This window comes from Dendropsophus ebraccatus, chromosome 3 (assembly GCF_027789765.1).
Source record: "Dendropsophus ebraccatus isolate aDenEbr1 chromosome 3, aDenEbr1.pat, whole genome shotgun sequence".
Classification (NCBI taxonomy): domain Eukaryota; kingdom Metazoa; phylum Chordata; class Amphibia; order Anura; family Hylidae; genus Dendropsophus; species Dendropsophus ebraccatus.
Window position 1 is genome coordinate 25044005 of NC_091456.1, and position 25388 is coordinate 25069392.

Sequence of the window (25388 nt, forward strand, 5' to 3'; positions counted from 1 at the left end):
TGCAGTTTAACAAGTACTTTATAGAAATCCTCCATCCTATCCATAGCATCTTCCTGCAAAGTACAGATATTCAGGGTTCACTCGTATTCATCTTCTCCAGGCAGCCGGCCCAAAAAGCTGCCAGTCTATTATCCCGGTTGGCACAAAAGTCTGTGAAGTCCTTTAGCAAGCGATCAGCAAAGCGCTCGTCTCCTGTGCCGCTAGAGCGCCAGGTTTTAGTCAGCATGGTGTTATAGGCCCAGTTGTATCCTATTCTTTCTTCACCAAATAGGCTTTGTGTGGAGGAGCTTGTAGAATTTCGTCTTCGTCTCTGCTGACCGGAAGTATACTTACGCTTAGAGAATGGGAGTTGTAAGAACACGGTACCTTAGAGGGGTAAAAGGGAAAGGAAACCTGTTAGAGCAGGGGGAGGGAACCTTGGCTCTCCAGCTGTTGAAAAACTACAACTCCCATCATGCCTGGACAGCCAAAACAACTGAAGGCTAGTGTTGAGCAAACCTGTCAAAATGTTCGGGTTCAGCAATGTTATCCGAACCCGAACGCTCAGTGTTTGATTCACCGTGGCTGCAGAAGTTACATACAGCCCTAGGGAGTCCTGGAAAACATGGATAGGCTGTATCCACATTTTCCTGGCAGCCCTAGGGTGGCATCTAAGGGTACTATTACACGGAACGATAATCGGCTAAATCGGCCTGATTCGGCCGATTATCGCTCTGTGTAATAAATACAATGATCAGCCAATGACAACGATCATCGGCTGATCGTTTATATAGGTTTGAACCTTGAATTGTCGGGCACCGACTGTGCATCGCTACATGCACTAGCCTGGACTGCCGCGGCCAGTGATTGGCTGAGCTCTGAAGCTGGAGCGCACGGTACCTGGGGAGAAGAAGACCGCAAGAGGAGCCCTGCAGCCTGGACAGGTAATGTATAAAGTAAGCAAGGGCTGCAAGGACATTGGTAATGATGTCCCTGCAGCTCTTGTTGAACCACAATTGCGCCGTGTAATGCTGCATTTACACGAAACGATAATTGGCCCGATCATACGATTAACAATGTCGGAGTAACGATTTTTTTTTTCATAACAATCAGAGTTTAGACGATACGATATATCGTACGGAAAAATCGTTTTGCGATTGCGCGCCCGCAGCCCGGCCCTCCGCTCGCAGCCCGGCCCCCCCACTCATCCGCAGCCCGGCCCAACGGTCAACCGCAGCCCCCTGCGCCGCCCCGATCGCCACCCCTGCCGCTCTGATCGCCACCCCCGCCACCACTCCGATCGCCACCCCCCCGGTTTTGGGCGATCAGAGCGGCGGTGGGGGGGGGGGGGGGGGGGTTGTGGCGATCAGAGTGGCGGCAGCAGGGCAATCGGAGCAGGGGTGGCGATCAGAGCGGCGGCGGGGGTGGCGATCAGAGCGGCGGCGGGGGGGCCAACAGAGCGGCGGCGGGGGTGGCGATCAGAGCGGCGGGGGTGGCGATCAGGGCGGCGGGGGTGGCGATCAGGGCGGCGGGGGTGGCGATCGAGCCGGCGCAGGGGGCTGCGGATGAGCGGGGGGCCGGGCGGCAGGCGGGGCTGCGGGCGGCCGGACTATCGCGCGACGACTGTTTACACGGAACGATCGGCGAACGACGATTTGATAACATGTTGAAAGACAAAAATGAACAATTTCTCGTTCGTCATTTGATCGTTCGCTGCGTTTACACGTACGATTATCGTTCAAATTCGATCGTTATCGCGCAAATTCGCACGATAATCGTTACGTGTAAACGCACCATAATAGGCCCAGTAAACGAGTGCTGATCTAGCAAATCGGCGCTCGTTTAAAGTTATTATCGGGCCTTCATCACCCGTGTAATACTTCCACAGCCGCGGAAAATCAAACACTGAGCATTTGGGTTCGGATAACATTGCCGAACCTGAACATTTTGACAGGTTCCCTCAACACTACTGAAGAGCAGATAATCTGGATAGATGAAACTATAAAGTGAGTGTAGATTTTTGTCTACCTGTTACATGGATGTACTGGGGTTTGTTCTCAGATGGAAAATTGAAGGCAGATGCTGAATATTTATCTTGAATGAAACCAAATCTGAAAGAAGCAAGAAAATGTAACGTAACATTGTAGAGAGAGGATGAAAAGAGTAAAAAAAAAAAAAACATACAAAATAAGGAAAAAGCGTTATTACCGATAGGCAATCACCTCCTGTAACAGGTGCATTCGCTCCCAATACGTCTCAGGTTCAAATCCTACAAAAAAGGAAAAAAAAACAAAGATAAAAAGATGCCCTCCAGTTCCACAGTTCTTAAAGGTATTATCCAGCGCTACAAAAACATGGCCACTTTCTTCCAGAGACAGCACTACTCGTCTCCAGTTTGGGTGCAGGTTTTGCTGCTCAGTTCCATTGAAGTGAATGGAGCTTAATTGCAAACCACACCTTAACTGGAGACAACAGTGGTGTTGTCTCTGAAAGAAAGTGGCCGTGTTTTTGTAGAACTGAATAACCCCTTTATCATTGCCTCTTTATGCACACACTTCAGTGTAATAAACACGTCAAAAAGGAAAAAAAAAAAACACTATGAACTCCATTTTGGCATAGGAATAATGGGGAAAATTTATCACGGGTTTTGCACCTAGTTTTTGATGAATAATTGGATATTTCGCCCATTTTTGGTCTAAGTTCTATTTATGAACCAATATTCGACGGGCGAATATTTTTTTTTAACCCTTTAGGGACGGGGCCACTTTTCGTTTTTGCGTTTTCGTTTTTTCCTCCTTGTGTTTAAAAGGCCATAGCACTTGCATTTTTCCACCTAGAAACCCACATGATCCCTTATTTTTTGCGTCACTAATTGTACTTTGCAATGACAGGCTGAATTTTTGCATGAAGTACACTGCGAAACCAGAAAAAAATTCAAAGTGTGGTGAAACTGAAAAAAAAAAAAACGCTTTTATTTGGGGGGGAATGTGTTTTTACACCATTGGCCCTGGGGTAAAACTGACTTGTTATCCATGTTCCTCAGGTCGTTACGATTAAAATGTAATATAACATGTATAACTTTTCTTGTATCTGATGGCCTGTAAAAAATTCAAACCGTTGTTAACAAATATACGTTCCTTAAAATCGCTCCATTCCCAGGCTTATAGCGCTTTTATCCTTTGGTCTATGGGGCTGTGCGAGGTGTCATTTTTTGCGCCATAATGTGTTCTTTCTATCGGTACCTTGATTGCGCATATACGACTCTTTGATCGCTTTTTATGACATTTTTTTCTGGATTTGATGCGACCAAAAATGCGCAATTTTGCACTTTGCACTTACGCTGTTTACCGTACGAGATCAGGAATGTGATTAATTAATAGTTTGGGCGATTACGCATGCGGTGATAGCAAACATTTATTTATTTATTTAAAACCTGGGAAAAGGGGGGTGATTCCCACTTTTATTAGGGGAGGGGGATTTTTACTAATAACAATACTTTTTTTTTTTTTACACTTATACTAGAAGCCCCCCTGGGGTTAGGGTTATTCCCCCCCCCTGGGGTTAGGGTTATTCCCCCCCCCCCCCTGGGGTTAGGGTTATTTCCCCCCCCCCCCCCCCCCTGGGGTTAGGGTTATTCCCCCTGGGGGACTTCTAGTATATACACTTTGATCTCTCATTGAGATCTTTGCTGTATAGTTATACAGCAAAGATCAATGAGATTAGCACTTGTTTGCTCGAGTGCCGAGACGGGAATGGCGCCATCTTGGAGTGGTCCCCCGCCGGCCACGGAGGAGCGATCTCACCCACTAGACACCAGGGAAATGCTGCATCCAGTAATCGGATGCAGCTGTCATGTTTGACAGCTTCATCTGATTACTGTATTAGCGGGCACGGCGATCGGACCGTGCCCGCTAATACCTGCAGTCCCGGGCTACAAGGGGCACCCGGAATCGCTTTGAACACTTCTTACGGGCGCATGACGTACGGGTACGTCATGCATCCTTAAGAGGTTAAATGCAACTTTTGTTTTTAATCCCTCTGTTTTTAGTATTCACCAAAAAGTTTGCATAATCCGGGATTAGCGCCCAATTTATCATTTGCGACTTTTTAAAAAGTCGCACAAACAGGTGCAGGCTTATGTCTGGTCAGTACCAGGTGAATATGCTTGCGCAATTTTTGCTTTTTTGCGACTATTTCCTTAGATGCATTCGTTATGGCAGTGCTACATTTTAATAAATCAGTCACAAGATTTTGGAAGAAAATATACACCAATCCTCATTAGAATTGTGGCACAAATTAGGCTCCTTAGTAAATGTCCCTCATTGTGTTTTGAGAATTAAAGGAGAAGTTCGGTCAAAATTTTAATTAAAGTATTTTATTGCCCCCCAAAAGTTATACAAATCACTGATATACACTTATTATGGGAAATGCTTATAAAGTGCTTTTTTTCCCTGCACTTACTACTGCATCAAGGCTTCACTTCCTGGATAACATGGTGATGTCACTTCCTGGATAACATGGTGATGTCACTTCCTGGATAACATGGTGATGTCAAGACCCAACTCCCAGAGCTGTGCGGGCTGTGGCTGCTCGAGAGGATGATGGCAGGGGGACAACCAGCCTATCTCAAATAAAAGCAGGTGTGCCACCATACCTGTGTGCCCAACCAGCACTTGCGTCACAACAACACCTGGCTGAGCTATTCCCCGACCAACCACTACTGTAGTGGAGTCACACTTCACCATCTGGCAAGTGACCGATTGTCCACCACACCGGTGGTGCACCACAATGTCACAACCCGACTCCCAGGGCTGTGCAGGCTGTGGCTGCTGGAGAGGATGATGGCAGGGGGATGCTCAGTGTCCCTCCAGTGCCCTGTGTCCCTCAGTGTCCCCCTGCCATCATCCTCTCCAGCAGACACAGCCCACACAGCTCTGGGAATTGGGTCGTGACATCACCATGTTATCCAGGAAGTGACATCACCAAGTTATCCAGGAAGTGACATCACCATGTTATCCAGGAAGTGACATCACCAAGTTATCCAGGAAGTGAAGCCTTGGTGCAGTAGTAAGTGCAGGGAAAAAAGCACTTTATAAGCATTTCCCGTAATAAGTATATGTTGGGGATTTGTATAAGTTTTGGGGGCAATACAATACTTTAATAAACATTTTTGCCGGACTTCTCCTTTAAAGCGACTCTGTACCCACAATCTGACCCCCCCCCCCCTAACCACTTGTACCTTCGGATAGCTGCATTTAATCCAAGATCTGTCCTGCGGTCCGTTTGGCAGGTGATGCAGTTATTGTGCTAAAAAACTACTTTTAAACTGGCAGCCCTGTACCCAACGGGAGTGGCCTAGATTGTGTATGCATTAGGCTGGCACAACCTCTCTGTCCCTCCTCATCATTAGGAATGCTCCAGGCAGATTGCCTACTGTTCGTTAGCTGTGAGAACCCGGCACATGGGCTGGATCGTTAAGACACCTGTGCAAATGTTCAGCATGGAGAAAATGTTCCAGTGGCATTCCTAATGATGAAGAGGGTGGGGAGGAGGGACGGAGGGGTGGTGCAAAGTTAGGGCACAGTTATTCTAGGTCACACCTGTAGGGCACGGGGCTGTAAGTTTAAAAGTAGTTTTTTAGGACAATAACTGCATCACCTGCCGAATGGACCCCAGGACAGATCTTGGATTAAAGCTATCTGAAGGTACAAGTGGTTTGAGGGGGGTCAGATTGTGGGTGCAGAGTCGCTTTAAGCATTACTACTAGAGATGAGCAAACCTTGAGCACCTTGAGTCAAGGTTTGTTCATCTCTAGTTACAACCTAAAAACTCCACAAAGGAAAGCAAATCATCTAGCACAGGGGTGTCAAACCCAGGCCCTCCGGCTGTTGCAAAACTACAATTCCCATAATGCCTGGATAGCGTTAGCTCTGCATCTGGGAATTGTAGTTTAAAAGAACGCGCTCAAATTTTGCTCAACTCTAGTAATAAGTGCTTTCCATTCCAATGGAACGATCAACATAGATTGAGCTGGGAATACTGAATATGAGGATATAAATGAATAATGGTTTCCTTAGGCTGTGTTCAGACAGTGTTCCATTTTTTGTAGCATCATTGCACTTTCATTGCATTTTTGCTTAAACTAAAACTGCACTATTTTTCTTGCACAAAAGCACAAGGGTACCGTAATAAAACCACAACAAGTGAAGACAGCCTTAGGTTCCCACACCTTCTCTTTTTGGCCGTTTGATGGGCGTATTTTAGCACAGCTGTCATTTTGAGGCCAAGTAACTGTCGTTATTTCATAATGATGGCCGTTACTTGGCCCCAAAATGACGACTATAAAACACCCGTCAATCGGCCAAAAAAAGATGGCGTGGGAACATAGCCCTTAGGGTTTATCCACTTAAAGGCTGATTGACAGCTTTCCCTGTAAGTTCAAGTTTCAGAATGCAGCAAGATGATTTTGCTTTTAATCTATGTGTACATGCAAATGTCATGTGTCTGTGAAGGGAGTCTGAGAAATTATTACAAAGCACATTTTTTCACCTTCTCAGAATGACTAATATTACAAGTGTCACCAAGTGTCACATATTGACTCTCCATGCTTCCCCCAGCAGCAGCTCAGCAGCGTTATGTGGGGGATGGGAGATGCTGCTGGGGGAAGCATGGAAAGTCAGGGTAATCGCATGGGGCGCAGCGTCTGGTGCACGATGTCCCCCTGCGGCTGCGGGATCAAGGAGCAGCAGGATGGTGTTAGGGGTGAGAGAAGCTGATTGAGGTAGATTTCCCGTCAGGGACACAATCGGGGCAGGAGACTGCCATTAGTAGCTGAGAGGGGTCCGGCCGGCTCCCGATCAGAGAACTGGGCTGGGGACGGGTCGTGGTGCACGGAGTTATCCCTCCCAGGGCTGTGGCAGGAGTGTGATGTTGACCGGGAGATGGGGCAGCCCCCAAGTCCACAGGCTTCCGCTGCTGTTGCCTCTCTATCACCGGGGGCTCACTTCCTCTGGCATGCCTTTGAGGTGGTCATGGACCCCAGAGGACCTGGGGGCCTGCCCCATCACATCCTACTCTTGCCAGAGCCCTGGGCAGGATAGTCCTGGGCACCACAACCTGTCGGCCAGGTTCTCTGACAGGGAACTGGCTGGATCCCTGTCAGCTCCGAATAGCACCCTCCTGCCCGATTGTGCTCCTGACGAAAAATCTTTCCCCATGAGCTTCTTTCTCTCTCTCTCTCTTCCCCCCCCCAACTCTTTTCTCCCTCAATCACCTCCTCTCTCCCCTATCAGCTTCTCTCTTCCCCCAACAGCTTCTCTCACTCCCATCAGCCTCTCTCTCCCCCATCACCTCCTCTCTGCCCCAACACCTTCTCTCTCCCCCCAACACCTTCTCTCTCCCCCCAACACCACCTCTCTCCCATGACCTCCTTTATCCCCCCATCAGCTTTTCTCTCCCCCCCATCACCACCTCTCTCCCATTACCTCCTTTATCCCCCCATTAGCTTCTCTCTCGCCCCATCACCTCCTCTCTGCCCATCAGCTTCTCTCACCCCATAACCTCCTCTCTGCCCCAACATCTTCTCTCTCCCAATCACCTCCTCTCTCCCCTCTTTCCCCCATCACCTCCTCTCTCCTCCTCTCCCCCATTCCCCCTTCACCTTCTCTCTCTTCCTCTCCCTCCTCTCCCCCAACACCTCATCAGCTTCTCTCTCCCCATCACCTCCTCCCTCCCATGACCTCCTTTCTCCCCATCAGCTTCTCTCACCTCTCACCTCCTCCCTGCTCCAACACCTCCTCTCTCCCGCCTCTTTCCCCCCTCACCTCCTCTCTCCCCTTTACCTCCTCTTTCCCCATTCCCTCTTCCCCTTCACTTTCTCTTTTTTTCTCTCCCCTTAACCTCCTCTCTCCCCCATCCCCTCTCTCCTCCCCTCCCCCTTCTCTCTCTTCCTCTCCCCCTTTCATCTCCTCCGTCCCCCTCTCCTCCTTTCACCTCCTCTATCCCCCTCTTTCCTTCTTTTCCCCCTCAGACCTCACTCTCCCCATGATCTCCTCATGGCTCAGAGGCTGGAGAAGAGAGGAAGTCCCGCTCCATGCCCGGATTACGCGAGTATGATGGTTTTTTTGTGTATGGGCAGGAGTGGGGAGTAGAATGGTGGGTATAACCATGGGGCATTACTGTGGGGGCAGAGCAGGGAAGGGGGCATGGAGCAGTTTTGCTATGTTGGGGGACACAGCAGAGGACACTATTACTATATTGGGGTACAGCATGAGGCATTATTACTATAGGGAGGGCACAGCAGGAGACATTATTGCTATATAGGAGGCACAGCAAGGAACATTATTACTATATGGAGAGCACAGCAAGGGCATCATTACTATATGGAGGGCACAGCAAGGGGTATTATTGCTATATGGGGCACAGCAGGAGACATTATTACTACATGGGGGGTCATAGAAGGGGATATTATTACTAAATGGGGGATTCTAAATATGGGGACAACCCACACACCTACTCACTTTACTGCACATGACACCAAACAGCAGAATTATTACTGTATGGGAGCCTATAGGTAGGAAAAAGGGAGGGAAGTTAAAGGAAAAGTGTGAAGCCTAAGATGTTTGGCAGGTTGTCTGGCAAGAGATGAATTGTAGCTGCAAGAAATCATGGTGTACTAGGCCAGATGGGGGAAAAAAAGGAAAGTAATATCTGGCTACATGGGGAGGTATCTGGCTATAGAAGTAGGTATCTTTACTACTTTGGGGGATATATCTGGCTACACGGGGAGGAGGTATCTTGCTACATGAGGAAGAGGTATCTGGCTACATGGGGAGGAGGTATCTTGCTACATGAGGAAGAGGTATCTGGCTACATGGGGAGGAGGTATATGGCTACATGGGGAGGAGGTATCTGGCTACATGGGGAGGAGGTATCTGGCTACATGGGGAGGAGGCATCTGGCTACATGGGGAGGAGGTATCTGGCTACATGGGGAGGAGGTATCTGGCTACATGGGGAGGAGGTATCTGGCTACATGGGGAGGAGGTATCTGGCTACATGGGGAGGAGGCATCTGGCTACATGGGGAGGAGGCATCTGGCTACATGGGGAGGAGGTATCTGGCTACATGGGGAGGAGGTATCTGGCTACATGGGGAGGAGGTATCTCACTAGATGGGGAGGAGGTATCTGACTACATGGGGAGGAGGTATCTCACTAGATGGGGAGGAGGTATCTGACTACATGGGGAGGAGGTATCTCACTAGATGGGGAGGAGGTATCTGACTACATGGGGAGGAGGTATCTCACTTGATGGGGAGGAGGTATCTGACTACATAGGGGGGAGGTATCTGGCTGCAGAGGGACATATCCAGCTCTGTGGGATATATCTGGCAGTACGAGGTATATCCAGCTTCAGGGGACAAATCCAGCTGGAAGACACATATCCTGCTACAGGGGACATACCTGGCATCAATAAACATATCTGGCTGCAGGGGGCATACCTAGCTACAGACAGCACATCTGGCTAGGGGCACATCTGGCTCCATGGGACATACCTGGCTGCAAGAGGCATACCTAGCTGAGAGGGGCATATGTGGCTGGAAAGGATGTATTTGGCTGCAGGAGACATATCTGGCTTTAGGGGCATATGATGCTTACCTGTCTGTGCTTCCACCTGCTTCTCTGGCACCCGGCTCACTGATGGCCTGCTCATCCAATCAGTGCACTGTCCCACTGCAGCCAATGATTGGATGAGCAGGCTGTCAGTGAGCCGGGAGCCAGAGAAGCAGGTGGAAGTACAGGCAGGTAGGCATGATCTGTTTAAGGCCTGGCAGCTAATTAGGTAAATAGGCAGCGGCTACATTCTCGCAGCAGAATGAAAATCCACTGTGAGAATGCAAAACCATAGGCCATAACAGAACAGGGTATCACAGTGGATTTTGCTGTGCAACGTATGCGTGCATCTAGCCTAAGTCAATGTTATTAATGGATAGCATCCTTGGGGGTACTCGGCTGGAGCATTTCGTCACATGGGGGTACTTGGCATGAAAAGGTTGAGAAACACTGGTCTATAGTGCCTTACTTCTCCAATAAGCCCAAAATGTACCAACAAGGAGAAGACTACTAACTAGTGGGATGTATCTATGTCTACCTAATAACTGATGGTGAAGTGATATTAAAACACATGCCGCCTAGCCCCTTTATTAGTTTCCCCCCACACGAGCTTCGTCAGGACGACGGCTTTTGACGTCTGAAATAAGACAGGAAGAGCAGTAAACCGGAGAGAGAAGACTTCAGCTGAGTGCCTCTCCAGACTGGTTCTTGCAGTCTGGGTCTGAACACCCAACCGATCAAAATATCTCTATGGAATGTATCGCCTATTATTTTTTTTCTTACTGATCAGAGACAGATACTAAAACATTCTTTTTGGTGATGTTTAGATTTTCCCGATTATATTTTATTACTATTTGTATACATTATTATGGGGGAAGCCATCTTGCTTGAGCCATTAACAGAATTAAAGGGGTTATCCAGCGCTACAAAAACATGGCCACTTTTTTTCAGAGACAGCATGACTCTTGTCTCCAGTTCAGGTGCGGTTTGCAATTAAGCTCCATTCACTTCAATGGAACTGAGCATCAAAAACCCCGCCCAAGCTAAAAACAAGAGCGGGGCTGTCTCTGAAAGAAAGTGGCCATGTTTTTGTAGCGCTGGATAACCCCTTTAAAAGATAAGTTTTACAGCAAGCCTCAATGGATGTAGGCAACAACAGAGAGATGCTGTCCTATTGACATGAATGGGAAATATTACTAAGCATGCTTATTTGAAGAAGTCATTCCATTGGGAGCTGTAAGCTTCAACAATTGTTTTTTTCAATCTACTGTTGTCACCTTTTGCTGTAAAGCCTTATTCACACCTCCCCTAAAATTGTCCATGGTTGCAGATCTACGACCACAGACAATTTTAGGGCTTATTAAATCCGGTGTGTGCATTCACACCATTCGTGCCGTGATCCTTGCAACGAAAATATACAGTAAGACAGGGCATAGTGTGGATGGCGGCACGGAGGCCTCTCCCGGCTACTGACACCAGATCCCATCTCCCCCGCTACTGGCACAGGCTTCCATCTCCCCCGCTCCAGTCTCTCACCGCTCTCCTCATCGCTCCCGTTTCTCCCCACCCCTGTCAGCCCCCCACCCGCAGACAACACCAGCTCCTCTCGATCCCCAACCCAGCACATCCAAACAGATGCAATCAACATCTAGCACACAAAAATATACTCCTCGAAGAACGCTGAACATGTGAATGAGGCCTAATGCGGTACAGATTACTTTTCTGCAGACACCTCCTTCTCATCACAGACAAAACAGGAAGTCTCAGCTTAAATTTAGGCTTTGCGGAAAGCCTAAAACTGCAAGATGTCAGGATTATTTTAAAATATAAACATTAGATTAGAAAAAACAAAACAAAAAGTCTTTAAAAATATTTTTTAAATGGACACGGTCACCCAAAAAAGTTTAATCATTGAGACATGTCATAAGTTTTTATTCAGTCGGAGTCTGAGTGTTCAGACTGCGACTGGGAAAAGTCAACGCTTATCGCATTCTTTCCTGCGATGTCTCTTAGTCAGCAGAGCACCTCTCTCCCCCTCCTGATCGGTCATTGTGCGAACATTCGAAACCTGACCGATAAAAACTTCTAACAAATCAAAAACTTTTATTTGGTCAATTTCTACAACGTAAAAAGTTGATCTAAACAATAGGCCTTCTTCTGATGACACATTCCTTTACAGTACAGCGTGGGGACAGAAGGTTCTCGCATTAACCCCTAGCTGCACCAGTCAGTTATAATACGTCCTGGTAGGAGGTGAGTTTCAGCACGAGGACGTACTATAACTGACCTGCTTTAGATGCTTAGGGTCCTATTTCATGAGCCGAGGAGGGCCCTATCAACGATGTAAACGAGCGTCGATCTGCTAGCGTCGATCCGTTTTCTGGGCCTATTCCACGGCCCGATAATCGTTGAGCGAGGGCTGCAAGGACATCTTCAGAATGGCCGGTCAGCTGACCGGCCAAACTCAGCCAATCACAGGCCGCGGCGGTCCCGGCCTGTGATTGGCTGAGCGCTCCATCAGCTGACCGGCCATTCTGAAGATAGAGCGCACGGGACTCGGGGATGAAGACAGTACGGAGAAGACCTGACAGGTAATGTATGCTGCTGCTTGTCAAATCGTCGGCCGGCCGCCGCGCATCACTATTCAACCGTAGCGATGCGCGGTGGGGGAACGATGATTTTAGGTCTGGCCCTAAATGAACGATCAGCCGATGACACAATCATCGGCTGATCGTTCTCTCTATTTCACCAAATGATAATCGGCCGAATCGGGCCAAATGGGGTCGATCCGGCCGATTATCGTTACTGTGGAATAGGGCCCTTACTGTTTACACAAACAGTGAACGGGAGCCGCAACTAAACTATCAGGGGGGTCCAGCATCGGCCGGCGTTGGTGGATCGGTAACGGTAATTAGTGTGGAAAAAAAATACATAGGATTACATTGGGATCCCTACAAAGAAAATGCAAATCTTAACTATTCACTCTTACTTTGAAGTTATTCCTGTGAAATGGCCAAAGGGTTAAAAAGAACTGTATGAATGTCAATTTGAACACTTAAAAGGGTGAAGATTTCAAAAAGGGGTAAATTATGGGGGTTTCTAGTATACAGGCCTCTAAATTATACTCCAAAACTGAACTGGTGCCTAAAGAATTTCTGAATTTTAAATTTTTAATGAAAATTTTGAAAATTGCTACTAAAACATTTACGGCCTCTAACATCCTAAAAAAGTAAAAAGCATGTTCACCAAATGCTGTTAATACAAAGTAGACATGTTATAGATCTGAATTAACAAATAATTTATGTAGTATTACTATTTTTCTTATTGGCAGAGACTTTCAAATGTAGAGAAATGTTTTTGGTTTATTTTTCCCCCACTATTTTGGATTTTTTCACAAGAAAATACTAAAGCTATAAACCCAAATGAACCACTAACATAAAGTAGAATATGTCACGAAAAAACTATCTTGGAATCACAAGATTTGGTAAAAGCATTCCAAAGTTATTGATGCTTAAAGGGGTAGTGCACCAAAAAATTTTTTCTTTCAAATCAACTGCTGCCATGAAGTGCCAGAGATTTGTAATTTACTTCTATTAAAAAATCTCAAACCTTCCAGTACTTATCAGCTGCTGTGTGTCCAGCAGGAAGTGGTGTTTTCTTTCCTGTCTGACACAGTGCTCTCTGTTGCCTCCTCTGTCCATGTCAGGAACTGTCCAGAGAAGGAGCAAATCCCCATAGAAAACCTCTCCTGCTCTCCAGACTGGAAATAATACCACTTCCTGCTGGGCATACAGCAGCTGATAAGTACTGGAAGGCTTGAGATTTTTTAATAGAAGTAAATTACAAATCTCTGGCACTTCATGGCAGCAGTTGATTTGAAAGAAATTTTTTTTGGGTGCACTACCCCTTTAAAGTGACACGTCATATTTAAAAAATTTGGCTGTGTCATAAACCCCAAAACTGGCTGTGTCCCCTGTGTCTTATTAATACAACAGACAACAAAAACATGCATTGCCTGCTCATAGTAATACAGGGTGACGTTACTTTTTGGCCGTGTTTTTCCTACGACAGTTGTGGTGCTTTTTTGTTACGGTTACACCCATTCTTTATCTGATCACAAAGTACAGGGACAGCAAACACACAAATGGTAGGAGACCAGCCCTACAGCGACTCTGACTAGCCACATCAAGGAAGTCTTTTCACAGACAAACAAAAAACACTAAAAGGCCCTATGATATGGCATCTCCTAGATCAGCACTGGTTTATAGAGCCTATAACATGACTCGACGATAGTACGGCCAAGACTTTGATGTTGCCTTTTGCTTTAATCAGCTACACATCCCCTATTACACAGGGGAATGTGCATCCAATAGCCAATTATTTTTTGACGGGTAAGAATTGAGCGATCAGCTGACGAGTGGGTGTTAGCGTGTTCAATGGCTGATCACTGGGGGGGGGGGGGGTGATATCTGTCTGATTTGAAAGACAATCAGCCTAAGTAATAGGACCTTAAAGGGGACTTCGGATAAGAAAGATTTAACCCGCCCATAATCTAAGATTATTTCTAATGAGTTTCTATTACATGAATTGGTCCGTTTATCACCCCCGTTTTATCATCCCCTGAAGCTGCTAAAAATCCTCATTTCCTGATCCAGCCTGTCTCCACTCCTCTGTTCTCCCCCTCCCTTCTGAGACAGAGGTCAAATGATCTGTCACTTCTGTTGCCAAGCAAGCAGTAACAACTCATCTGTAGCCCCGCCCACCACTGACATCAACACAGTGATCTCCTGTCCGAGAGTGGGGAAACCACAGTTGTTTCATCTCTCTCTCTAATCTATTTATGTAGATAGATGGATAGATAGCTATTGTGTTTACCGTACAAAGCAGAAGCTGATCAAGCCAGTGGGGGCAGATACTACAAGACAGAGGAGGGCAGATGGTATTTAGCTTTAAAGTGCAATGCATGCTGGGAGATGACATTTCCTAGCCGGGTGCCATGATGTAAAACGTGAGTGCACCTACATGCTTTTTGTGCATTTTATTTTTTATGATGCAAACACTTGAGTTCCACTTTAAAACCTTTTCTAATATCTACCTGTAACAGTTCTTAACTGCTTTCAAGATCTCTGCATGCTGACATTAAATAGAGACTTCCCCGATTATCTCCCAGGGAAAAGTAAATCTATGTATAGCTCATTACAGCTCCGTCTTATAACAAGCCAACACCCATGTGTCCTTCACATGACCAGGACTGATTTTTTAATCTACTGGAAGTAAACAATAATGTTCCTGTTGAATGACTGCAAGCAGAGATCTTGGAAATAATGAAGAATTGACATTAAAAGTATATCGGAAAATTAGAAGATTTTTCCCTGTGACAGTACAAGAGGTTTGCTTAAAGCAGAGTATTCCTTTAACAAGGCATTTCTAAAAGGGGTTGTCACTGCAATACATGGACTGAGCAGCATTTTCTTATCCTAATCCGCCTAAAACAACGTGATGTACTGCATGATGTAACAGAACAAATTTGTGAACAATGTGATTTTTCACATTCAGGGGATATATGCCTTATACACACCTCCTGACTGTATAATCTTGCCCCATCACCTGATAGTCACTCCCCTTTATTAAAATGAAAGAAGATGTGTCTCCTAACTTTTCTGTTACTGATTAGAATCAGATAGTAAAACTTGTTCTTTTATTCTAATTTGTTTCTATTTTCTGACTATCATTTTTTTATATCAGATTTTGTATATTGTTAAGAGGGATGACATCTTGCCTGAGATGTTTTTAACAGCATTTAATGACATGCTTTACGACAAAACTCATGGATATAGACAACAATAGACTGACTCTTTCACTTTGACACGAATGTGAAACGTTACTGAGCGTACTCTGTGACCTTTGAAGACTTCTTTTCACAGGGAGCTGGTATTGCCTCCTCCAGGGTCGGCCTTAGGGTAGATCGTGCTCTGTGCGAAACTTTCTTTCGCCCCCCCGTTGATACCCCATAATAGAGACATAGACTAAATTCCACAGCCTGCCTCCCCTCCAGACAACCCCCACAATCAAACCACAAATGTGGTGGGAGGCTGAAGGATTTAGATATGATAGACTAAATCCTACTACAATGAGCGCCACCCCTAAAGCCAAGCCCTCTAAACCACCCGACCCCGATAAAGGTACTTACCAGCACACAGGGGGACAGGTGCCTCCGCGGCTGTCCTTGGCTTTCCTGATTGGCGCTCCTGCAGACAATTGTACACAGGGGCGTAGCTAGGGGTTCAGTCTAGGGGAGGGAGTGAGTGGGCCCCCAACCGATTTTGTTATCCATAGGCATTGTAACCTGCTGAGGTTCCCTATCTATCTCCCTTTAGCTGGGTGACCTCCATCATACTGACTACTATACAAGATGCCGGGAAATCTGGATGACCTCCATCATAGTTACTACGATACAAGATGCCGGAAAGCTGGGTGACCGCCATATATTGACTACTATACAAGATACTGGGAAAGCTTGGTGACCGCCATTATACTGACTACTATACAAGATACTGGGAAAGCTGGGTGACCTCCATTATACTGACTACTATACAAGATGCTAGGAAAGCTGGTTTGTATACAGGGGGCGGAGCTTACCGGGACATACTCGGTACACTAATTTACCGGGTCCCCAGTAAGCTCGGTTGGCGGGAGCACGTCCCTACTGGCTGCACGTCTAGCTTAGACATAGGAATCTCTAAGCTAGATATGCTGCCTGTCTGCAGGAGCACCCCAAAACAACCAGCATGGGAGGAGGGGAGGCGGCCAGCTAGGGGGCGCTCCGGCAGACACACAGCACATCTAACCTAGAGATTCCTATGTCTAAGTTAGATGTGCAGCTCTCTGTCTGCTGTAGTGCCCCCTAGCTGGCCAGGAGTGATGCGCTCTGTGCAATTGCACAGGTCGCACACCCCAAAGGCCGGCCTCCTCTATCTACTGTTGTCACATGTGGCTGCAATGCTGTACAGATCACTTTACAGCAGCCTCCTCTTATCACCACAGACAGAACAGGAAGTCTTAGCTTAGATTTAGCCCCAGTAATGAGAATGAAAACTACAAGATATCAGGATTATTTTAGAATACAAATAAAATGCAAAAATAAAAAAAAAATCAACAAAAATTCTTAAAAATATGTTTAACATAAAAACATTATTTAAACAATAAGTAATTTTCTGACACATTCCCTTTAAATTCACCCCCATTAACTGAATTGTCAGAAAAACTATAACCCTACAGATCTCAAGAGTGCAAAGGCACATCAGAAAACTGTGAAAAGGTGTGTAATCACGGACAACCTCAGCTATTCATTGGTAGTAACATTTTTTGGTTGGCTTCAAATCCTATTTTAAAGGGAATATGTAATCAGAAAATGAAAATTTTCCATTTTCTGTAATTGCAATTTTCATTCTCACCACTGGGGCTAAAACTAAGCTGGGACTTCCTGTTGTGTCTGTGGTGATAAGAGGAGGCTGCTGTAAAGTGATCTGAACAGCATAGCAGCAACATGTGACAACAGTAGATAGAGGAGACAATACCAGCTCCCTGTGTAATGACCTCTTCACAGGTCACAGAGCACGCTCAGTAATGTTTTACATTCATCTCAAGGGGACAGACTCTGTCTATTGTCATCTATGTCCATGAGTGTTGCCGAAAAGCATGTCACTAAATGCTGTTAAGAACAGCCCAGGCAATATGGCAGCCCCCATAACAATGTGCAATAAGTGAAATTAAGTAAAAATACAGTCAGAAAATAGAAAAAGGTTAAAATAAAAGAACAAGTTTTAGTATGTGTCTAATCAGTAAAAGAAAAGTTAGGCGACACATTTAACGAGAAAATTATTGCACATGCTAAGCGACAGGACTATACGTTTGAATGTATACCTGAGGCTGCTGTTACATACCTTCAAATAGATGGTCACTCTCTGCTTTTATCAAGCAGTTAATGTTGAGGGGAATGAAGAGCTGAGCTCGCAGTGGATCACCATACAAATAACTTGGTAAAGCAAATGGACCCTCTAGAACTGGCACCAGTAGGAACCCGCAGGAAGTAGCTTTTCTGTGCCAACCTTGCACCTAGAGGGGAAAGTATAGACAGACAATGTAATACATGGCTGGATGGGATATATGACAAAAGGGAAGGAGACCATTATGGCCCAAAGTCAAGGTTTTTCACCATCTCGAAAAGCACGGCAGCTGTTGCAGCCATCCAGTGGAGCTTCACCTCGAAGGCGGCAGTCAGGGAGAAATTTCCATGGTAATAACAGCTACACCACTCCAGCCGATCAGTGCGGTTGTTTACATCCACATCTAACGTTACCGTCCTCTGCTCCGGTACAGTAGCAGCTACACAAGGAAAAGACAGACAGGATCAGATCATCTTTTATTGGGGGTGGAATAGTCTATTTAAATCTATTTAAAAAAAAAAAAATGCAAATGGGAAATCAGTGTTAAAGATCAGATGTGAAATGCTACATGCAGCTTAGGCTGGGTTCACACTACGTTTTTAAAAAAAACGGATTGGAATACGGATGCAATTGTGTGCATCCTTTTTTCCATTGACTTCCCTTGTAGAAAAAAAGAAAAAGGGATCAAAACTTTTTTAACGTACTTGATCTTATTTTTGTGTAAGGTTGTTATTACATGGGCCCGTCGGGGCCCGATCTGCTAGATCGGCGCTTGTTTACTGCGCCTATTATATGGCCCGATTATCGTTTAACAAGGGCTGCATGGACATTGTTACCGATGTCCTTACAGCCCTTACTTAAACTTTATACATTACCTATCCAGGCTCCAGGGCTCCTCTTGCGGTCTTGTCCCCGGGTCCCGCGCGCTCCAGCTTCAGAGCGGCCTGTCTTAGGTGACAGGCCGCTCAGCCAATCACTGGCCACGGTGGTCCCGGCCAGTGATTGGTTGAGCGGCCTGTCAGCTCAGACAGGCCACTCTGAAGCTGGAGCGTGCGGGACCCAGGGAGAAGAAGACCGCAAGAGGAGCCCTGCAGCCTGGATAGGTAATGTAAATCGTCAGCCGCACACCGCTATTACACGTAGCAATGCGCTGTCGGCGCCCGACAATTATAGGTTCAAACCTATATCAGCGATCAGCCGATGATCGTTGTCATCGGTTGATCGTTGTATTTATTACATGGAGTGATAATCGGCCGAATTAGGCCGATTATCGCTCTGTGGAATAGGCCCCAAAAACTGATGCATTTTGATCTTTTTTTAACAATGTTTTTTTTTTCAGAAACAGATGGAAAAAAAAAACGGATTGCAAAAACGTAGTGTGAACCCAGCCTAACTCTCTAAAGCATGCACTAATAAAAGCAAGCATGCAGAATAAAAGCCAGCCCATATGTTATTGTTATCAATGTTATTTACAGGTCCCAATCAATCGTGCAATCGTGAGTCGGAATCAAAGACTTTAAATTCACCCAGTAGTGAGAGTGTAAGTGGTAAGAGAGCTTGTTCCGTAGCTCTGGATGAACTCATTGCATGCAGGTTATATGATACCCTGTGGGGGGGAGGAGCTTGCTGGAGATGATATTACAGCCAGTCAACCAAGAGAGGAACCAATGATGTCACATGGACACAGTAATCTTGGAGGTCTTAGTCTAGTTTGCTTTCCTTCAATAGTTACGTGAGAAAATAGACCATGTAGAAAAGATATAGAGTCCTGAAATAGGCTGGATGACGATAAAAGCAGCTTGTAAAGACAAAACATTTAGAATCCACCCTTTACTACAGAGCCAAATCCTTGCAGGAGATAATGTGACTTTGCAGAGATTACATTCATAAATTTGTGAAGTCAATCAATTTAAAGAGAACCTGTCCCCATGAAAATGTTACCTAAGCTATGGGCATCATGTTATAGAGCAGAAGGAGCTGAGCGGATTGATATATATCTTTATGGCAAAAGTAATTTATTGATGGAAATCTCTGATGTTCCCATGAGTCCAGTCCATTGAGTGATCCCGCCCACTGGACTCCTTATCACAGATCGGTCAATCAACATGTTACAAGTTATAATGAATCTTTTCCAACGAAGTTATATATCAATCCGCTCAGTTCTTCCTGCTCTATAACATGATGGTGATAGATTAGATAGCATTGTCTTAGTGACAGGTTCCCTTTAATAGATCATGACTCTAATCCAGGGATGGGGAACCTTTGGCCTTCCAGCTGTTGCACAACTACAATTCCCATCATGCCTGGATAGCCAAAGCTAAAGCTTTGGCTGTCCAGGCATGGTGGGAATTGAAGTTTTGCAACAGCTGGAGGGCCGAAGGGTCCCTATCCCTGCTATAGTCTGACATGGAGGAGGGCCTTTCTTTTACTTGTTTCTTTCTTTTTCGTTTATTTTAGCTGTGCCACATATAAAGGCCACAGACGGTCCACAGGAGATCATTCTCTTGGACCTGGCACTCCATCAGCTCCTCTGCCCTCTATGGGCAGCTACCTAGCAGGGCTGCGGCCTGGCTCCTTCCTCCGAAGCTGCGGCTGAAAGAGCTGTGCCTACTTGCATAAGATGCCGGCCGACTGGGCAGCCAAGGCAACAAAAATGGTGGGATTTCAGAATGAAGCAGCTCCTCTTCCACCAGTGCCACCTCAAACCATTTCCGCTGGAAAGCAGTGAAGTCTTCCATTGCCGCTGAATGCCATGTGTTCGGCTGGGTCAGGTTTGGTGCAGCTACAATAAAGACAAGAACGTTTTAAGACTTTTAAACAGGTCTAGTACCATAGTCACCTTACTAAGGTTGCATTCACACGTCCCGTAAAATTGTCCATGTTGGAGGATCCATGACCATGGACAATTTTAGGAACCATTCAAGTGAATGGAGCCATTTACACGATCCGTGCCACAACCCCCATCACCTGTCATCTCTGCTGCCGGGTGGAGCGGGCAGAGGTGGGGGTTCCATGCTGTGATCCGCACTAAGACATATCCAATTTTTTTGCGGTGCAGATCACAGCACAGATACACCCCACCCCCCACCGCCGGCAGCAGAGATGACAGGAGCGCAGAAGACAACTACCCATCTATTCCCACCGGGCTGGTGAACATGTTAGCCAGTCGGCACGAGGGGGGGGGGGTAGGCAAGTAATTGTTTTATATGCTCCTGTCATCTCTGCTGCCGGAGGGCAGGGGGGCTGCACTTTGGTGGATCCTTGCCGTGATCCTCCTCCGGTCATTGCGGCATGGATCGTGTAAATGAGGCCTAAAGCACATGTGCGTACCTTTGTCAGAATCTTTTTCAGGAGAAATTCTATAAAGGTAAAATCCATAAATGAACGTTCTTAGCGTTTCTCCAGAAGCATGCATTATGTACTGCTCCTCCAGCATCTTCTACAATTTGTAGAAAAGAAAGTTGTGATAAATACATAATTCCAAAATTGGGTTATTTGTTACAATAGGAAAACCAGTGTGTTACCTGCATGATGTCCATGGCCATCAATTGACTCTGCACCCAGCTTATGTTATTGACCAGCCAATGCACAACCTCAGCACTGATAAAGCAGCATGGCGGCAGACCCTTCTGTTCCGATAGCAGTGGAATACCTGTACTACAAGAAATATGCATACCTGAACACCACCTTCTACCAGTAAATATGGTTAATACATACATTAAAGGGTTTTTTTTCATATACCAAAGTGTCAAGCTGGGACTCTAAGACACAGGACAGGTAAGGCCCTGCACTGGCACCCGCCCCGCTGTTCCTGCCTACTTACCACTATCTGCCCTAGGCGGCAGCTGGTAACTGGGCGACAGTCCCTGACCTGGATTGGTGATACATAGAGACGAAGAAGGAACAAACAAACACAATATTCTCAGGGTAACCAAGCCGTTAGGTAACTATTAGTCGTTGCAGTACGAAATCAAAAGTCGTGGAGAGTAGTCAAAAAATGATGCCAAAATCAGGATACAACACTAGCTCAGTCACACTCTAAAGAGGCTCTAGCGCAGGCAATGGAGCATGATGGGAGCAGTAGTCTTATGGAGGCTGGAGTACCAGCCCCAGGGCGTGAGCGGACTGTTGATGCCAGCTTTAAGTCAACACTACTATTAACTACAGACACCTAAGCCGTTTGGCCAGAGGCGGTGAGGCCTCGGCAAGAACCAGGGAAGCTGTCAGCATGCCCCTAACAACCAGCCCGGCCGGTCGTCAGGGACGCAGTCGGCGCGCTCCCAACAACCAGCCAGACAGGTTGTCAAGGGCTCTGTTGGCGCTTCCAGAGAACCGGCCGCGCGCTCCTGTAGTGCAGAGAGTGGCGCTTTTTGCCCGGCTCCTGACACAAAGAAAGAATAATCAGATGTGTACCACATACATATATGTAAAGGAGAAGAAATGTGCTGTGTTTAGTAAGGGAGCTTACATCACTCTACCATTTTACCCTATCTGATTACTTCCTGGTCTCCTCTCTAAACTTTCCCACAATTCCTCCTTGCTGCATGTGACATGAAAATCAAATGGGACTGAACTGAACTGGGCTTAAGCGATCCAACACATTGGATGCCTGCCGGGCCATACCAAGGGGCAACAGGTTATTAAACAATGCAGGCACATGGGGGATTAGGGACACATGACTCCCCATGTAGCTGCTGTCAGAAGATCAGGTTGCTATGGAAATGTCCCACACTGACTGAGTTCTGTGCACAAGCCTTAGTTTAAGTAATAGGGCTTGTGCACAGAATTCGGCACATGTGGGTTGCATCCATAGCAAGCCAATTTTCCGGCAGCAGACGTGTCTGTATATCTGTTGATCAGGAAAGATCATCTTCATGACAGGTACCCTATAAGTATCGCTGACACAAGCATGGGGGATAACTAAAGGGTATCAGTTCTGTTGTTCCATATACTTATGTTGTAACATGACATGAATTGCAAAATGATGAAATGATCACTGCGACGCAGCTAGTGTCTGTAAACAGCGTGTCTAAGACGTTAAAAAAAGGATCACTGATATGCTACTTGATTAGAACCTGTGTTTACTGTAATGTGTGTTGTTAGAAGACACTGGGAAGTAAGTAACATCACACATTACCACTTTAAATCCAGTATTCCTTCTCCTGTATTCACAATGGGAGGGGGGGGGGGATTTATCAGGCCCGCCCCCTTTTCCCCAGCCAGATTTACTAAGAGGCACCTGCGCAGGTACTATGTAAAGCAGGTGTAGATTTTTGCCTGGCGCACGCCACAGAGCAGGTAAGAATCTGCACCTGCTTCATGGCATGTGCCCGGGGTGCAACCATCATGCATCCCACCCTTTGTGATTGTCAAGTGGAGTACATTATTGGGGGAAGTTTTCCGGAGTTATTTTATCCGCCATTTAAAGGGAACCATTCACCCCGTGGCCCCCGGCAGAAACTGACATACAGTGACATAAAGGTCAATATACTTACCACATCGCTCCCGGTCCCTTCCCGGATCCCGTTGTTGACACGGAGAAATCGCCGATTCTTCTTCTCACGCCCATTATGGTAATGAGCGCCGCCGGGCCCGAAGTCCAGCCTTCTCCCCGCCTCAGACACTTGATTGATGCTGGGTCTTGCTCCTCCTCGTCTTCTTTCTTCCCGCCGGATCCCGCGCAGGCGCCGTGACAGTTGTTTTCGGTGCATGCGCAGTTCACAATTGAAGCCGCTCCACAGCTTCACTGTTTACTGCGCGTGCGCCGATTGTCTCGAGCACGTATCCTGTTTACCGCGCTGGCGCAGAAGAGGTGACGAGACCATCGCAATGGCGTCTGCGCGGGAATTCGTCAGAAGACTGAAGACGTCAATCAAGTTCCAGGAGGCATGGATGGGCGGCGACGAGAAGAGGACCTCATGAATAAGTTGGACTCGTCCGTCGTTTCCTATAGATGTTAAACTCATCTCAACTCATTACCATAATGGGTGCGAGAAGAAGAATCAGCGATTTCTCCGTGTCAACAACGGGATCCAGGACGGGATCGGGAGCGATGCGGTAAGTATATTGACCTTTATGTCACTGTATGTCAGTTTCTGCCGGGGGCCACGGGGTGAATGGTTCCCTTTAAATCTCAAATTCCTGGGTGCAAGCGTAAATTATAATGGCGAAAAGAGTGCAGACCGGGTAAAATTCACACAGTTTTTCACAGTCTTTTTAACTAACCCCCCCCTACCCCCCCCCCCCCCCATGGATTCAGCCAAACCATAACAGATGTACATAAACAATTTCTTTAATAGCTTATATAATAATGGTGTTTTTAAAGCTAGGTAAAGCGTTGCTATATAAAAAAAAAAAAAACTATATAAACTATATATTAATATCACATCGCAATTTCCTCACTTAAGTCACTGAGTACACAGATAAGACATTGACGCTGGCTGCTACTAGGATGGAGTCACTAGCAACTAATGTAGAGAATCCTACATGCCATAAACAGTAAACCTGAAGGATTAAAAAAAAAACAGCAAAAACCTCTTGAAGGGTCAGAATCGTAAGCAAAAAGACTCCAACCATCAGGACTAGCAGATTCCCCAAAATAAATAAAAAAATAGCTAGGTAGTAACTACGTCCTTCAATGAACTTCGCAAGACAGATGTTACAGTAAGTAAGGCTGGGTTCACGATACGTTTTTTTTTCAATCTTTTTTTGAATCACTGAGGGCACAGAGCACCAAGGGATATTCAAAAGCAATACTTAGGAGAGGGAAAAGAAATAAATCAAAAAGAAAAAGAAAGAAAAAATAAAAAAGATTGAACGATGCTGCCTTCCAAACCTTGTGACCAATCGACGATCTGAGCTGTGGGGAGAGGGTAGACGCCTTATTGCAGCAGGAGCCTGATCGTACCCCACCTAAGTAGCCCCCACAGATCTAGCGGAGTGTGCTGTGACTGGAACCTTGTCTTTTCATGCAAGAATAAGTGAGGGTTTTATTTAACAATGTGATACAAGGTATTTACTCCGACCATAGACAGAAAGTACAGGAGATGAGACCAACAATGTATTGTGCAACGTTTCGGTCCGAACCGGACCTTCCTCAGGCCATAGGGTCTCTCGTGTGCTATATGTAAGAGGGAGAAGGGTCGGTGGACCGACCCTTCTCCCTCTTACATATAGCACACGAGAGACCCTCAGATCTGTGTCTGAGAGTGCTTTTTTTTTTTTCTACCGCCGGAGTTGTATTTTAAGGCCATATTAAGGCGCTTGCTTCCTGAGCCTATAACATGGCTCGATAATCGTGCAGCCAGGGCTGCATATACTGGCCATCACAGTATCTGCAGAAGGGATATGTACTGGCCGTGCAGGAGAAGCAGGCACTTTTGCTTAGTTGCACTATATGCCAATAGTCTTCCAATGACAGGGGTGAAATAGTTACACGTTTCCATACATTGCCATATATTAACAAAAAAACCTTTTAAAGTTCTGTAGGGTAAACATAGATCTATATATCCCACTTCTTGAGGTACCTACCTGGGGTGTTTTATAGCTTCCAAGATCTCACTTAAACTGGCGCTGGAAGGCAGCGTGCTTGGACCACCAGTCACCTGGGAAACACTAAGAAACAATGACAGGAGTTAGAAATCCCTTTAACAAGGCCCTTAAAGGACAACTCCTATGAAAAACTTTTCCCCAGTAATTGAAGCACATTACAAAGTTATATAACTGTGTTATATGCTTTAATTACCTATCTGCCTCCCTTCCCTGTCTTTTCCCCCCTCAACCCCCCACCAGGAAGTGCACTAAACTCACAGATACCTAATTACTCACCAGTTTCTTCTCTCAGCTTCTTCT

The 25388-nt window shown here is 46.2% G+C and overlaps 1 protein-coding gene across 7 annotated transcripts in view; it reads right to left on the minus strand.

The window, feature by feature from the left end:
* Positions 1–25388, minus strand: part of DEPDC5 (DEP domain containing 5, GATOR1 subcomplex subunit) — an 84061-nt gene continuing 58673 nt past the window's right edge. For 5 of the 7 annotated variants that reach the window (XM_069961217.1, XM_069961222.1, XM_069961219.1 and 2 more), the window contains 9 exons: positions 25068–25151; positions 21062–21194; positions 20868–20976; positions 20089–20319; positions 17807–17976; positions 17535–17706; positions 2188–2248; positions 2008–2090; positions 1–366 (listed from right to left, as the gene is read on the minus strand). In XM_069961217.1, coding sequence (XP_069817318.1) covers positions 71–366; positions 2008–2090; positions 2188–2248; positions 17535–17706; positions 17807–17976; positions 20089–20319; positions 20868–20976; positions 21062–21194; positions 25068–25151 — 1339 coding nt within the window. In that variant the 3' untranslated portion in view covers positions 1–70. Of the gene's footprint in view, positions 367–2007; positions 2091–2187; positions 2249–17534; positions 17707–17806; positions 17977–20088; positions 20320–20867; positions 20977–21061; positions 21195–25067; positions 25152–25388 lie in introns of those variants that run through there. The other 2 variants (XM_069961220.1, XR_011362096.1) reach the window with 2 other exon arrangements.